This window comes from Salarias fasciatus, chromosome 20, assembly GCF_902148845.1.
Source record: "Salarias fasciatus chromosome 20, fSalaFa1.1, whole genome shotgun sequence".
Taxonomy (NCBI): Eukaryota; Metazoa; Chordata; class Actinopteri; order Blenniiformes; family Blenniidae; genus Salarias; species Salarias fasciatus.
The window spans coordinates 5,360,007-5,377,761 of NC_043764.1; the positions used below are offsets into that span (position 1 = coordinate 5,360,007).

The 17,755-nt window shown below is 40.6% G+C and overlaps 1 protein-coding gene across 1 annotated transcript in view; it reads right to left on the reverse strand.

Annotated features, from left to right (window-relative positions):
• The window catches only part of LOC115408427 (uncharacterized), a 79,586-nt gene extending 70,924 nt beyond the window's left edge, over nucleotides 1-8,662 (reverse strand). Inside the window, exons 1-4 of the mRNA XM_030119183.1 lie at nucleotides 8,341-8,662; nucleotides 8,161-8,223; nucleotides 2,982-3,065; nucleotides 2,757-2,888 (exon numbers count right to left, since the gene is read on the reverse strand). Coding sequence (XP_029975043.1) covers nucleotides 2,757-2,888; nucleotides 2,982-3,065; nucleotides 8,161-8,223; nucleotides 8,341-8,584 — 523 coding nt within the window. The 5' untranslated portion in view covers nucleotides 8,585-8,662. The remainder of the gene's footprint in view (nucleotides 1-2,756; nucleotides 2,889-2,981; nucleotides 3,066-8,160; nucleotides 8,224-8,340) is intronic.
• Between the last annotated feature and the right edge of the window lie 9,093 nt (nucleotides 8,663-17,755).

The window sequence follows — 17,755 nt, forward strand, 5'->3', positions numbered from 1 at the left end:
AAACATTTATCTCTGTAATATGCTTGAAAGAAGTCCAGAGGCATTTGGCAGCGTGAGGATGTTTATTCCAAGAGTAGGTATCAGAAACATGTGTTAATTTTGACTAATTAATGAATCCAGAACAATCAGTCTCAATCAAAAATTCACGAAGTTCCTCTGAATCTAAATATGAAAATATGAAACAAAACATTGCAATAGAAACTGCTGATGATTAAGAGGCAACTTCATTGGGTTCCATATCTATAGAACTTTCAATATTTAATCAATTATGATTTAAAAAGCAAAGTACCTGTGAATTTTGACAACAAATAAGACATGAGGAAAAAATAGTGGACGATTTCTAGTTGAAAAAGATCATCAGTTTCATATAAACTGCTCCAGTCTGTCTGAGAAACACTGCTGGGTGGTTCCAGCTATCATACGGCAAAGAACATAAACCCATGTCTGTAGTTTACATGGTGAAAATCAGATGACCACTGAAGGTGTTGTGGTGATTTTCATTATCAAAAATTCTGGAATTCTGCCAAAGACGCACAAACACAACGTCTCCGACCTCTAATAACAACGTGACTCCGGTAGCAGAACTCCCATAACCAGAAGGCTGAAGTTCGTACGCCATGAAAACTTGCTGCCCGTTCTTCATAATATGAGCAGCTGAAGCATGTGATGCATGTCCAAATGCACCAACATGTATCTCAAAGTGGTAGACTCCTCTCACTGGTGCTGTGAAAAAACCTGCAAAACACATTTAGATGTTGACAACACGTGGGGTCTTTGAACATTTGGTGAAAATAATCAAGAAATGATACATTCAGATAATATTTCTCATATGCAGTGTTACATAATTAAATCTATAACATTAAAAAGAAATGAATAAGAATCAAACTCACATCTATCTAATTGACTACAGATAAGCTGATTCTGGTTTTCATTCACAGTCTAATTCTTCCGGCCTTTCTTTTCTGAAAGATGAGGACTGACACTGAGGAACATGGAGCATTTTCTGCTAGATCTGTTTCAACAATGACTTCAAAAAGTTAGTGTTGCACTGATGCTGATACTAGTATTGGGAGGGGCCCCGATATGACACTAAAGCGCTGGCATCAGTATCGGTGATTATGAACAAATAACGCATGGATTTCAAAAAAACTCTTGAGCTTTTCTACAATGTAGAATAGAATAGAATAGAATGTCTTTATTGTCGTTGTAACAAGTTTTTAGACATTTAACTGACAGAGAAATAAAAGTTCATATATATATTTTCATACCGTATTTTTCAGGATATAAAACTTACTTAAAGGGGCTGTATCATGCTTTTTTAGCTAGTCCAAACCCTAGAAATGGCATTAACATGGTAATAGTTTATTTTTGGCACTAAGGAAAAGTCATTTTGTGTGAAATAAAAGATTTTCTGGGGCTAATTCTGAAACCAGGAAGAGAAAACGCTCCATTTCACTGAAAATCCCGCCTCTCCCCCTGTGGACTTTGACTGACAGGTACTTCAACCAATCAGCGCTTCAAAACAAATACGCTGGCTAGCTTTAGCTCTTTAGCTCTAGCTTCTCCACACGCAAAAACGTCTTTTCCTGTGAGAAACTCACCAAGCGCAGACCCTTCAGACCCTTTAGACTCTAGCTCTTGCTTGACTGTTGCTTTCAGACGATGGTCAAAGTTTATCCTCGAAATCGGAGTTACAAAAAGCAGCAACGCTGATTGCCGAGGGCCTGCGGGAGGGGGGCTCAGGGGAGCCATCTTCACCGTGTGACGTCAACGTGGGAAAACAGAGCGTTTTCACGGGTGCAGGAGGGGCTGCCTCTCTGAGCAGCACAAACACTGGGAAAGCTTAAACACGCGGGCACGGAGGAAAAAAACGCTTTGGGGGTGTTTTAGGTGAGTACATAACTATATAACAAGGTTAAAACATACAAAAAGTGAATTTTGCATGATACAGCCCCTTTAAAATCCTATATTTTCTCAACAATTGACAGCGTGCCTTATAATCCGGTGCGCTTCATGCATGAAACGCGCTGCCACCGTAGTCAGGAACCTCTCAGTGTGGTGTGTACTGGTTGACGGTGACACCAGGTGAGGTGGTGGTAGTACAACCATTAGGAAGAAGATGCTGAAGCTGCAGAACTTGTAAGTGTGTGTGGGAGAAGTGGAGAGAGAGCAGCCTCTCAGCTGTTTTTTGTTTTTTTTATGTTTTTTTTTGGCTAGACCAATATTTGCTATAGTGTTGCCATGGTTACATCCACAGTAAGTTCTGAAGCTTAATAAACCAGCATTATGACATCCAAGTGTCTTCCTTTCAGCCGGACAGCTGGACGTTACATTATTATTGCCCAGTGCGCCTTATAGTCTGATACGTCAATTCTATGAACACAGAGCCAATATTGACACGTTCATTGGTATTACGCCTGATAATCCGGTGAACCTTATGGCCCCAAAAACATGGTATTTAGCAAATAGGGAGGAAATCAGCTGGTAGTGCAGCAGCAATGAGTAAAGGCACATCAAGAGGCCCCCATGTGGTGGCCAAGATGGAGGATGTGACAGTTCTTAAGAAAGAAAGAAAGAGAAAAAAAATACTCTTTTATTTTGTTTTTTTCAAGCGGCGTGGTATCGGTACGGTATCAACATTGGCCGATACTGCAGAGCTGGGTATTGGAATCAGTATCGGGGACTAAAACGGTATTGGAACACACAACACAACATAGTTATTGGAGTTCTCTGTTTCAGTGTGTAAACTTGGTTACCTGTATTATGGTTGTAGGCATTTCCAATATTTGTAACAACATATCTGAAGACCAGAGTTGTTTGAGTGTTAAATGGTCCGATGTATTTTTCTCCTGAAGCCACCACGGAGGCTGAAAACGCCACTTTCTTTACTATGAGAGAGAAAAAAAATCCTTCCGTTAAAGTATGTAACTTAAAAGTAGAGACATTGCAGTGAAGATGAGCTTGTTTCTACAGTCACAAACCTTCCCCGTCTCTCCTCAGAGCCTCCACATGGTTTTCTGTGATGTTTGCTCTGGATTTAATGGTCACCAGTTCTCCAGTTAGAGCTGAAAGTCAACACAAGAACACAGGTCGCATGTTGGAAACTGCAGCTATAAAGTCCCATTTGGAGGAAATACCTTTCAGTGTCTATTTGTACATATATTCCTCATTTAAAATAAAATTCTGATTAATAATTGTAACTTGCTGTTGCTATTTGCAACTCCAGTTGTCTGTCCTTTGCTGCAAGTGCTAAAAAAAAAAATCAAAAACTCACTAACGCAGAAAACAATCAATGGCCCAGTTTACATGGGTATTTTTTCAATCCAAATTCCAGTGTTGAGCCCCGGTCGGCTGCGAGGCTCCACTCCGCCTGCCGATGTTTTGGAATAACTGGTTTCCCTGTTAACTTGTGACCAACAGATGATGAAAACCCAAATGAAAGTTGTAGTCGTTCCAGCAAATGTCGGCTATCAACAGTTCCAGTAAATTTATAAGTTTAGTTCCTTTTGTGAGTCTTATTTTAACATCTGCTGTTTCCAGAATGTGTTCACAGAAATCCGTCACTCGTTAACAAAGGAACTGTTGTGGAATTTTTGGTGAATCAAAGCCAAAGATGACGAGTCAAGGTGTTGACGCTGCACAAGGAGGATTTATTGATGTTTATGGTAAACAGTGATATTGAAGTGTGACAAAAATGAAAAGGGGTTTTACTTTGTCTGGCTTTACTGTCTCCGACAGTGAGTTAGATTGTTGTTAAAATTCAAATTTATTTTGTGTCTGGTTTTCTTTAAATTGAAATTCCACAACAGTTTGGCAGCTTGTCCGGGATCTAAATACAACATAAACAAGGTAAGTGCAAATGTTTCCTCTGTTAAATATTTAACTCAGGAAGTAATGCCTTACCTGTGGGAATGTTTGACTAGATAATAGAACTATTTCAGAGTTGATTGGAATTGTAAAAGCAAATTGCAAAACAAAAGAGCCAAGGATGTCCCCAAATTTTTGATTGATTCTTATCAATCAATTGCTAATCATTGATTAGTAACATTTGGTTTGTAATAATAATTTTATTATATTTGGAACTGTGACAGAGAGTTTTGGAAGAGTTTTCTAGACTTGGAGTCTCGACGGCCCTCAGGGCCATTGGCACTGAGGGTTCAGCCCTGAAGCGACCTGGTTTTCACTCGGATTGGATCCGAGATTGACACACCGGAGAGCTTGGGGGGTATCTTCATATAGCCTCTTCACCAGGACGGGCCTGGTGCCTGTGACAGAAGCAGTGGCGTATTTACTTAGCACTGGGCCCTCATGCAGAATTCTTATATGTGCCCCCAATGCCAGAAATTTTACATTTTTCAGACAAAAAAAAAAAAAAAAACACTGTGACGGTCCCCATCCTGTGGTCCTCCTCCTCCTGTCTGGGTCCCGCCTCGCTCCTCCTCCTCCTTCAGCTATTTAAGCTGACGAGTCTCACCTGTGGACGCTGCCTGCACTGCCACTTCTCCTCGGCTCCCTCGTCTCTCTGCAGCCTCCTCGTCCAAGGCCTTTTTATTTTGCATTAATAAATTGGCGTTAAATCATTCATCGGCGTTTCCTCGTCCTTTTCCTGTTGGGGCTCCAGAGCAAAGCCCTGACAACACACTCTCAGATCAAGGTAAAAAAAAAAAAAAAAAAAAAAAAAAAAAAACCACCCATGAAAGTCAAATATCTGTCAGTCATTAGAAATGCTCTTGTGTGGAAAAAAAAAGAAGAAAAAGAAAAGAGGATGAGCATTACAGCTCAGCTTCCTAACACAATCTGGTGACGGCGCACCAGAACAACAGATGAAAAGCTCTTGATCATTTAAATACACAACAGCTCTGCCTGTCTCTGCTTACCTTACAGCTGCACCTTCCTGGCTTTTCTCTCTGCAAATTCGTCTATCAGGTCCTTGATCTCTTCCTCATCTTCTTGTACCCCCGTGGCCCCCGCGGCCCCCTCAGCAGCGTTGAAACTGTTAGCGTCTTTCTTTATAAAGAAACCAGTTATTTTGGGGAGCTTTGTTCTTTTTTCTTGTTTGGCGTCACTTATTTTTCACTTCTGAAAGCCACTTTTCTGTCTCTGCTTCTCCATTGTTTTGTCTGTGACCTGTCTTTCTTCCTGTATCCTTGCCCACTCAGGGCACACCGGGAGGTACCTGCTCCCACCGCCCCCCCCATAAAATTAGCACAGGATAATTGATCACAGAAAATTTAAAATATTTTGTTGTGACAAAAAATCAACCTTGGTTAACCATACATTTGCCCCACTGGCAACAATTGTTGCCAAAGTTTATCACTGTTATTTCTGACTCGCAATAAAAAATCTCAAAGGTACTAATGCAACTTTTCCCACTTAAATGCTTGTAGACCACTTAGACAAAGGTTTTCATTTTTAAAAAATCATTTCCAAGTGCTTCCTATCGCATGACATCATCTGCTTCCCACTCCTTCCGGCTGAAGACAAGGCGGACGCAAATCTTCCTGGAAAGAGGTAATTTTCAAACATTTCTTATGATTTTCCAACAACCATATTTATAATTATTTAATCATTCGAGTCTCTAGAGTAATCCTGAACCCAAAAATTGTACCTAGGATAAATATTTTTTTGTTCATGGGCTTATTATTCTGAGCGGCAACAAAAGTTGCCAGTGGGCACATAGCTTGTCACTAACTAAAGGGAAACACTGTCTGCAGGATTGCTCCTAATTTACTTATTTAAATTTGTAGAATGATGTACAGTGTCTCATTTTAGTCCTCTTAGAATACCCTTCATAGCTAAATAAGTTCACAGGTTTTCAAGGCCTGTGTGTTTAGAATTTTTATATGCTATCATATATCATTTTATTGCTAGCTAACATTAGCTTGTGTTTCACTGAAGTAAAAAATGTTGCTGTGCAATTGGAGGTGTACTTCTCTTTGCACACAAGTACTTTTCATAACCAATGGAAAGTGTGACATTCCACCACATGTGGTGTGCTTCGAGAAGTACCACAATGAGTAGAACATGCATGAAAGATGATGGAATTTAGGGGAAGAAATGTTATGTAGTATGTGTTTTTAGACGTTCTAAGAAAAAACTGTTTGCTGAGGTTTTGAGTATAAAAAAATGAGAATAAAAAACATTTCAAATTGTTTGTTGTTTTGAAATTTATTCAGGGAGAACCTGTAGCTCCATGTTTTTGTTATTGTTTATTCTGACTATATTATTATTTTGTTATTATTGTCATTCCTGTGATATAGGTGACATTTGACCTATGTGCCCACTGGCAACAATTGTTGCCAGTCATAAAAATGCAATTTTTTCCAAAAAAAAGTACAAAATGGAAATAAAAAATGCATAACTTGATTCAACTGGACTCAACTGATAAAATGACATGCCTTACAACTCTGAAAAAAATTTGGGCACAAATGGGTTAAGGGCCCATTCGCACTTTTTTTTCCTTCCCTCTTTTTTTAATTTTTTCTCTTTTTTTTTTTCACGACCTGGGAGTGCCCCTCGACGTCATGTGCCCCCATGCAACTGCGTGCCATGCGTCATGCGAGTGACGCGTCTGGACAGAAGGGTTGATGATCTCCCTAACGGGCTGACCTATACTGTCACAGCTGTGGGTGGCGTCGCGTGTGAAAGTTTCTACTGGTGAAACTTGTTGAAAACCCTGTGAGTATGATTCTGCAGGTCAACTCACGACTCTGACTCTCTCTTTCACGATAAAAAAGGGGTAAATAAAGAAGAAGATCATGATGCTGGGAGGTTGTTTAGGTTTGTAGAGGACATGTGTTGCTGTTTTGTGTGCAGTTATTGTTTGTGCTAATCTGTTTGGTAAACACCAAAGTGTTAAACATAGGAAATGAAGCGACAAGTAGAACAGAGCGGTGTGGTCTGATCCTGTTGAAAGTTTTCAGAAACTATTCAATGAGTTCACACCGGTCGGGGTGGTTGACAGGACCAAGATATTGGAGTGTTTAGAAGAGTCACCATCGAGCGATGATTTTTGGCCGGTTACACAGTTACAACCGAGTGATCCGAGAACTCCGAGAGAATTAAAGTTTACTTTAATGCATGCTGGTTTTGCATTTGCTGGTTCTGTGTTAAACGCTGATTGTTACTCCTCACTTGTGCCACAAAACTGGTTGTGAAAGGGAGGCAGAGAGAGAGACAGGCAGAGAGAGAGAGAAAGAGAGCGAGAGACAGAACAGAGAGACAGAGAGAGGTGGAGTGAAGGGTTTGATGATGCGGAGGAAGAACACGGAGTTAACAAAAATAAGCAGGGTTTTTAACTAAAGGAAAGGTTTTCAACCTGTTTGTTTTTTCCATGTTTTTTTCCATGTTTAAAATAAAGAATCCATCAATGAGTCAACAAAGTTGCTTGTTGAGCGGGAAATGTGCAGGGATGGAAGTAACAAATTATAAATACTCATGTGAATGTTATGAAGTGAGTTTTGGCTACTTGTACCTTTATTTTTACAAGTTCGTGATTTTACTCACACTTGCATACAATTTATGTTTGCATACAAACATACTTTGCACTCCTAATTATTTTTCTGACACTGGTACTTTTACGTGTAATTGAGCATTAATCAGTGTAGCAGTATTTGTACATGAGTACTAAATTTTCAAAAACCTCCACCTCTGGAAAGCCCCGCCCAAAGCCATTTGATCAACAGCTCAGTCCATCATGAAAAGCAAAACCAAAATTGAAAGAGACAAGGAAAAAACACAGAGATAGAAAAGGAAAAACATCAAAGCAAAAGGGAAAAAAACCAGGGAAAAAACAAAGACAAAAATACTTTCTTTCTCTTTATATTTACACATTTATTTCCTTATTTCTAAACAGGTTTATTTGTACTTATTAATTTCTTCATTTCTCTTTATATTGAAAGATTCATTCCCTTATTTTTAAGAGCTTGATTTGTTTATGAATTTATTCCTACTTATATTTAAACAATTATTTCTTATTTTTTAGTAGATTTATATTTTATTTTGGCACTCCTGTGACTCCAAACTCACGGGCTGGTTTTGGCCCATGAGCCACAGGTTGGACACTGCAGCTATCAAGTCATACTTGTAGAAAATAATTGAATTGTCCACACGTACATATATGTTTCACTTAAAATAAATCTCTCAGCTTGATAAATTTACCTTGCTGCTTTGTCTTCAGTTTGTCCAGCTCAATTTTTTGCAACTCCAGTTCGCTGTCCTTTGCTGCTTGTACCCAAAAAAACAAAAAAAAAAAACACAATAAACAGAGAAAACAATCCATGTTGTTAAACGGTACATCAGTGGTTTAAGGTAGTGTCATTACTTCTCTCACTGTTTTACCTTCGTTCTCTCTTTGGAGATCTCTTATTTCATACTTCAGTACAGCCAGTGTTGCGCTCATCTCCCTCAGCACAGCATGGATGTCAGGTGTGCAGCTTTGTTGGTTGTTTGAAGTTTTTGCTGTTTCCTCTCCTTTTGTTTCAGTTTTCAGCAAATGTGCCTTAATGTCACTGTCAGGCTCTGTAGTGAGCTGAGCTGCAGAGACAGAGCAAATCAGGAGCAAAAAAGAAAGAAAGGTCTCCATCTCTTCTCTCAGAAGTTGGTCTGTGTCGGTCAGACTGAAGGTCCTCGATGTCAGTGCAGCCTTAAATAGTGTCCTGGGGTCTGTTTGACTCGAATCTGGTAGGAAGCAGGTTTTTCTCAGTCAAGCCTGAAGTTTCTCTCTGGCTCCGCCCCCTTTCAGCAACAAGGCTGTTCCATTTCCTCATTCATTCCGTCAGCTGGCGAGTTTTTGTGTAGCTGAAATTGGAAATTGAGATACTGCAGCACAAGTTGCAGGTGGGTTCATGGTCACAGGTGAATTATGTTCACCATTGGAACATGAACCCGTTTTTTTTTTTTTTGCAGGAAATAAAGAAGACAAAATGAAATGTGCATCATGTCTGTAAATAATTTCCCGACGAATATTCAAATCACGCTGCAGTAATGCCGCTCCTTTATCTGCAGGATCGCTGATAAAAGGACATGACATTTTGACAGCTACACAAAAACTCGCCAGCTGACTGAAAGAATGAGGAAATGGAACAGCCTTGTTGCTGAAAGGGGGCGGAGCCAGAGAGAAACTTCAGGGTTGACTGAGAAAAACCTGCTTCCGACCAGGTTAGAGTCACGGAGTGTGTTACTGCGGTAAGTGAGCGACAGTTTAAGTTACCTCTCCTACTGGAACAGGCTGGAGTTACTCCTCTGTCTCTGGTTTGAGTTCTCTCCCTTTGTGTAATGGAAATCTGAGTGTCCCTCATTTCCGGATTATTGAAAACAGAGTTTTCTTAAAACCTGTTTGGTGAAATAGACCTCAGGGGGGTATTGCACAAAACCAGGATAAGGGAGTAAGCTGGCAAACTGTTGTTATCCTGTGGCGATCTTGTGGTTATCCTGGACGAAGTTGGCCTCAAGTCGATTGCACAAAAGCTGGCCAAGTTTATCCCGGGCAAGTCGCCATGGTGATTTATTCTCTGCAGCTCGCTGCTCCACAGCAGGCTAACTACCAGGATAAGATTAAACTGCTGTCAACAATGTGAGAAATGTGCGCGGTTTACAGCATTTCCTTGATTTTTACACACATTACATCATTTAATCATCCTGCAGCCAAGTCTTACAGCTGTAGTCATTGCATTTGCAGAGTCTGGTTGACTTTAGTATTATTTTGTTGCACAGATTATATGAAGACCAAAATAACTTTCAACACAGACATTTCAGAATCCTGTCCTTATTCATGCAAGTCCTACAATAAAAGGTTCACAATTATTGTAAAGACAATGGAAAAGAAAAACTTAATGAAATTGGTACTAAATCACACTGATTAAAAAAAAAGAGTAAGAAATAAAATAAAACAACCCTGAAGCCACACAATGAGTAAAATGAAAAACAAAGGAAAAATAAATGTGTCACACCACTGAAATGGACTACACAATAACAGACAGCATATCATTTTGTCTTAACTGTCTCCTGAAAATAGGAAAATCGTCCTATTTCAGGGCTCCACCTTTGGGAGTGAAAGGGTCCCCCATCATTCTGACTCCACTTTTTTAACAGCTAAAATCATACAGAAATTCATTCTCAGAAGACAACAAATTTATCACTTCATTTGATAATTACTCTTTGGGTTACACTTAAGTAACTTACCAGAATGCAGAATATTTTTATGTTTGGTTTTCACCTGCTGCAGGTTCTTTTCTGGCCGGACAGGTTTGTTCTTCCTGACAGATGAGGGATGAAGCAGAGCACAGCATGAGGACAATTGATTCAATAGATAACACGGACACAGAGTTGAAATTTTCTTTGAAATTAATTATACTTCACGTAACCTGAGTAACAGGGGTGAAAGTAAGATAAGATTCTTGCAGGAACTGTGCAACTCAAAAACATGTTTTAGTTTGTGCGCAAAGCGTGCGAGCGTCGTACATAACAGATATTGATAAAGCCTGCTTTTTTTGACATCCTTCAAAGCAAAATGGTTTTTTTGAATTGGTTTAATTTTATTGTTGAATGTGTAAATATAATACATACTTTGACGGCGGCCTTCAGGACTGCCACCCTGTTGCTCAACACTTTTGTTGTTGTAACAACAAACATATACAGGTAGCATGTTACTCACACCAAACAATGTCCGCACAGAGGCCAGGTCACTCTCACACCGACCCTTCTCACTGTTGGTCCAACATAACATAAATGAAACTAAACATAAAAAGACCGGAAAAACTGCATCACCACATATAAAAACAATAACTTAACACACCTACAACAAACGAAGTACATTTTAACAAATTTCAACACAAAATACATCTTGAAACGGCCCGAACAATCCCCTCCCATGATGCTTTGCGGCACCAAACAGTATGGCGGCCCCCAGCGGCGCCTGCCGCTGCAACAATATATATATAATATATATATATATATATATATATATATATATATATATATATATATATATATATATATATATATATATTTGTATATATATATATATATACATATATATATACCTACATATATATTCCCGGTGTGTGTGTATATATATATATATATATATATATATATATATATATATATATATATATATATATATATATATATATATGTTGTTTTTAGTTATTTTTTTTTTCTTTGCATTTTTGACCTGTCCTGGCTGTCTCTTGAGATGGGGACGGGGGGGAGTGTCCTTACATTACCAAGGCAACCAGCCATCCAATGAAAAGAACGCATTGAGTTTACCTCACTTCCACGTTTGCTTGTTTGCGGAAGTAGTGATGCTGCTCGCATGACAGAGAGACGACGCGTGAACCCTCACAATTTATTACTTGTGGATTTATGTTTTTTTTTATTTTGCAAAAATGACTACCCTGTTGTCTGCAAAAAACACACAACAGTGGACATTGGATTAACGTTACGCTACAGCGAGAGACTGCCACTACAAGCTGCAACCTGTCACGGTAAGCGAGTGCTCCAGTGCTCGTCAGGTGCATTAACCTTGTTCAACACGTCACAGAAGATGTAGTCTGGAGATGAGTTTTATGTATTCATCAATTTTACACTTATTTCGGTAAAATTTGCTTGGAAAAAAAAGGGCTCGCTTTGTATGCATGAGGGAAAGTTGCTTTTCAGAGGCGTTCCGGGGCGTTCCTGTAGAAGAGGCCAGAGTATTTCTTACCGGCACGGCGTTCCGGTGCGTTCCAGCGCGTTCCGGCTTACTTTCACCTATGTACATGAGTGCTGTTGAAATGCCAGGCCAATAATACCAGCTTATAAAGGCTTGTGACTGTCTGCCTGCACTCCATGTCAAGATGTGACCGAGGTGTGGCCCCGCCCCTTCGGTGACGTCACGGGATCCCGAAGCTAGCTAGTTTCGCAGCTAAAAACAATGCTCACACTGCTCAGTAATCAAGCGACTGCCAATAGATATGAGTCACAGCGATGTTTATTGAAAGAATCAGTACGTACATGAGTGCTGTTGAAATGCCAGGCCAATAATACCAGCTTATAAAGGCTTGTGACCGTCTGTCTGCACCCTTCATGTCAAGATGTGACCGAGGTGTGGCCCCGCCCCCTCGGTGACGTGTCAGGACCCCGATGCTACCGTTTCAATCATGCTAATATGAGCGCACGCAGCAGCAGAAGCAGCTGGGTGACAGTCACGACCTGAAACAAGTTCATCAAACAAGGATAAACAGTCACAAAAGGTAATGCGCTTTGGAACTTCATTGTACATTTTGTGGAAAGGCGTTCACCAGGACAGCTATAGGCTTCAGTCGGGTCTCTCCGCATCTGCTGTTGCTAGCAGTAACAACGGACGCCAGAGGCGTTCGTTCACCAGTTAAAATGGTCACAGGTTGATATGGAACACCGGTAACAGTTGACTGACTTTTGTGGCTTGCCTTTCTTCTACTTGGACACGTGATGCACCGTGCTTGGCTGCACACTGGCGGTACTGTTCTGGATGTCCTTTGTGTTGTTAGCTGCTGTTTCCATGGCCTGAGCGATATCCAGCGCCTTTTTGAAACTCAGTGAGGTTTCTCCCAATAAGCGGCGCTGCATGGCGTCGTCATTAATGCCGCAGATCAGCCTGTCACGCAGCATATCATCCAGCACATTCCCAAACTCACAGTGCTCGGATAATAGTCTGAGCTCAGCCACGAAAGCAGCCACTGAAACTCCCATCTTCCTTGAATGAGTGTGGAATTTAAAACGCTGAACAATCACGGAGGGCTTCGGGCAGTGATGATTCTGAACCAACGTTACCAGTTCTTTGAAACTCAGATCTACGGGCTTCCGAGGCGTCGCCAAGTTGCGTATTAGCTTGTACGTCTTTGCTCCGCACACACTGAGGAGAATGGACCTCTTCTTCCCCTCGTCATCAATGTCATTCGCCAGGAAAAAAAGTGCTCCAGCCTTTCGACATATTCAATCCAGTCGCCTTCTCTGTCGGTGAATTCCGTGAGCGAGCCGACTGTAGCCATGATGCTAGCCACGCAGGACCTTCTTCTGCGACCTAACTACGCAGAAAAAGGAAAAAAGAAAAACTTCCAGTCTTTAATCCTCGTCGCCAAAAAGGTGTTGTAACCACGGGTGAAATTAAGATAAGATTCTTGCAGGAACTGTGCAACTCAAAAACATGTTTTAGTTTGTGCGCAAAGCGTGCGAGTGTCGTACATAACAGATATTGATAAAGCCTGCTTTTTTTAACAACCTTCAAAGCATAATATTTTTTTCATTTGCTTTAGTTTTATTGTTGAATGTGTAAATATAATACATACTGTGACAGCAGCCTTCAGGACTGCCACCCTGTTACTCAACACTTTTGTTGTTGTAACAACAAATATATATGGATAGCATGTAACTCACACCAAACTATGTCCGCACAGAGGCCACGTCACTCTCACACCGACCCTTCTCACTGTTGGTCCAACATAACATAAATGAAACTTAACATAAAAAGACCGGAAAAACTGCATCACCACATATAAAAACAATAACTTAACACACCTACAACAAAACGAAGTACATTTTAACAAATTTCAACACAAAATACATCTTGAAACGGCCCGAACAATCCCCTCCCATGATGCTTTGCGGCACCAAACAGTATGGCGGCCCCCAGCGGCGCCTGCCGCTGCAACAATATATATATAATATATATATATATATATGTTGTTTTTAGTTATTTTTTTTTTCTTTGCATTTTTGACCTGTCCTGGCTGTCTCTTGAGATGGGGACGGGGGGGAGTGTCCTTACATTACCAAGGCAACCAGCCATCCAATGAAAAGAACGCATTGAGTTTGCCTCACTTCCACGTTTGCTTGTTTGCGGAAGTAGTGATGCTGCTCGCATGACAGAGAGACGACGCGTGAACCCTCACAATTTATTACTTGTGGATTTATGTTTTTTTTTATTTTGCAAAAATGACTACCCTGTTGTCTGCAAAAAACACACAACAGTGGACATTGGATTAACGTTACGCTACAGCGAGAGACTGCCACTACAAGCTGCAACCTGTCACGGTAAGCGAGTGCTCCAGTGCTCGTCAGGCGCATTAACCTTGTTCAACCAACCCAGTCTCACGGCAATTCGTGCTATAAGTCACGTAAATTAATCTATTGCATCGTGTCCGGGAGCACGATTTGCACTTTTTTTTCGTGTCCCACGTCACTCTTTTTAAACTAATACATTTCAATGAGAGTCGCCTGGCCACGCCCCCCTCACGATTAAACGAGGCATAAACTATTGTTTCTTTTATCCAGACACTCAAATAATATCCAGTATTACTGTTATTGCCCTGTCCACGCTGAAGGTAATTTTAAAGATGTGTGCACCCACATAGCTGAACAGGAAAATGGTGGAAACATCGCGATAGTATCCATTCAAATATAAAAGGGGAGAAAAAAATTATCCACTCTCTGTATGGTCGAAATACATATTGGCGATCTACGTGGTTACATTCTCAGTTCAAATGTGTTCAATAGTGAGCAAAGCGACATAACAAAGCGACTTTGACCGGGGAGTGGCAGTCTCTCGCTGTCGCGTAACGTTAATCCAATGTCCACTGTTGTGTGTTTTTTGCAGACAACAGGGTAGTCATTTTTGCAAAATAAAAAAAAACATAAATCCACAAGTAATAAATTGTGAGGGTTCACGCGTCGTCTCTCTGTCATGCGAGCAGCATCACTACTTCCGCAAACAAGCAAACGTGGAAGTGAGGCAAACTCAATGCGTTCTTTTCATTGGATGGCTGGTTGCCTTGGTAATGTAAGGACACTCCCCCCCGTCCCCATCTCAAGAGACAGCCAGGACAGGTCAAAAATGCAAAGAAAAAAAAAATAACTAAAAACAACATATATATATATATATATATATATATATATATATATATATATATATATACCGGGAATATATATGTAGGTATATATATATGTATATATATATATATACAAATATATATATATATATATATATATATATATATATATATATATATATATATATATATATATATATATATATATATATAATATATATATTGTTGCAGCGGCAGGCGCCGCTGGGGGCCGCCATACTGTTTGGTGCCGCAAAGCATCATGGGAGGGGATTGTTCGGGCCGTTTCAAGATGTATTTTGTGTTGAAATTTGTTAAAATGTACTTCGTTTTGTTGTAGGTGTGTTAAGTTATTGTTTTTATATGTGGTGATGCAGTTTTTCCGGTCTTTTTATGTTTAGTTTCATTTATGTTATGTTGGACCAACAGTGAGAAGGGTCGGTGTGAGAGTGACCTGGCCTCTGTGCGGACATTGTTTGGTGTGAGTAACATGCTACCTGTATATGTTTGTTGTTACAACAACAAAAGTGTTGAGCAACAGGGTGGCAGTCCTGAAGGCCGCCGTCACAGTATGTATTATATTTACACATTCAACAATAAAATTAAACCAATTCAAAAAAACCATTTTGCTTTGAAGGATGTCAAAAAAAGCAGGCTTTATCAATATCTGTTATGTACAACGCTCGCATGCTTTGCGCACAAACTAAAACATGTTTTTGAGTTGCACAGTTCCTGCAAGAATCTTATCTTACTTTCACCCCTGTTACTCAGGTTACGTGAAGTATAATTAATTTCAAAGAAAATTTCAACTCTGTGTCCGTGTTATCTATTGAATCAATTGTCCTCATGCTGTGCTCTGCTTCATCCCTCATCTGTCAGGAAGAACAAACCTGTCCGGCCAGAAAAGAACCTGCAGCAGGTGAAAACCAAACATAAAAATATTCTGCATTCTGGTAAGTTACTTAAGTGTAACCCAAAGAGTAATTATCAAATGAAGTGATAAATTTGTTGTCTTCTGAGAATGAATTTCTGTATGATTTTAGCTGTTAAAAAAGTGGAGTCAGAATGATGGGGGACCCTTTCACTCCCAAAGGTGGAGCCCTGAAATAGGACGATTTTCCTATTTTCAGGAGACAGTTAAGACAAAATGATATGCTGTCTGTTATTGTGTAGTCCATTTCAGTGGTGTGACACATTTATTTTTCCTTTGTTTTTCATTTTACTCATTGTGTGGCTTCAGGGTTGTTTTACAACATATATATATACAACATATATATATATATATATATATATATATATATATATATATATATATATATATATATATATATATATATATATATATATATATATATATACATATATATATATGTATATGTTGTTGCAGCGGCAGGCGCCGCTGGGGGCCGCCATACTGTTTGGTGCCGCAAAGCATCATGGGAGGGGATTGTTCGGGCCGTTTCAAGATGTATTTTGTGTTGAAATTTGTTAAAATGTACTTCGTTTTGTTGTAGGTGTGTTAAGTTATTGTTTTTATATGTGGTGATGCAGTTTTTCCGGTCTTTTTATGTTTAGTTTCATTTATGTTATGTTGGACTAACAGTGAGAAGGGTCGGTGTGAGAGTGACCTGGCCTCTGTGCAGACATTGTTTGGTGTGAGTAACATGCTACCTGTATATGTTTGTTGTTACAACAACAAAAGCGTTGAGCAACAGGATAGCAGTCTTGAAGGCCGCCTTCACAGTTTGTATTATATTTACACCTCCAACAATAAAATTAAAGCAATTCAAAAAAAACATTTTCCTTTGAAGGATATCAAACAAAAGCAGGCTTTATCATTATCTGTTATGTATGACGCTCGCACGCTTTGAGCACAAACTAAAACATATGTCTGAGTTGCACAGTTCCTGCAAGAATCTTATTTTACTTTCACCCCTGCGAGTAGTACTTTTACAAATAGAGACTGAGATGTTCCGCCTGCCACCGTCGCTGCTCTGTATCTGACATGAGGAAGTCAGCTCCGGCTGCTGCCGAGGCGCCGGCATCGCTTCAGGCTGCCTGCTGCCCTCCAGAGGCGGTCTGAGCTCGGTGAGTTCCACCGTCTTCTGCAGGAGCTGCGTTTGGACGGCCGGTTCCAGCGCTGCTTCAGGATGACGCTGTGTTTCCATCAGAAGCGGTGAACAAGTGAGATCGCGCACGCCGCTCGCCTTGGCATCATGCCAACTGTTCTGCGTGGTCGGAGCTCTGCTGCCTTCCGTCAGCACGTCTGTGAAGACCTCCACGCTGATAGGCTGTCCTGGCGCAAATTCGCTTGAAAGGTTCAATTATTTCAACTCGAGCGACGAGCGATTGGCAGTGCAAGTCGACGGGCGCGCGGATTTTTCCCTTGAAACGCTCGCCGCTGGCCGCTCACCGTCCACCGCTCAATGTTGAGCGACAATCGCGTCATTACATTGACTTTGTGAAACACACACTCAAACTTACTGGAGAATAAACACACACAGTGAGCTCGGTGCAGCGCACTCACTTGCGCTCTCTGTTCACCAGACGAGGTGCCACTCCTCTTTATTTTTCAGTGACAAACCGGCAACCACAACAAAACAACACATCCCTCGAAGATTGTCTATTACAACACAATGACAGATATCGCACTCTCACAGGGCTGCGTGCGTCCGCTCGAGGGCCCGGGGTAATGAGTGCGTTAATGCGTTTGTGCGCGCGCGTGTTGGGATCCTCTCGCGGGCCAGATTGGACGGTCCGGCGGGCCACATTTGGCCCGCGGGCCGCTAATTGCCGACCCCTGCTGTATGTAATTCGGTTCACAGCACTCATTAAACATATTATGTCGTGGATTTTTATTTAAAAAGTATCCTAGGCCAGTCACGGTG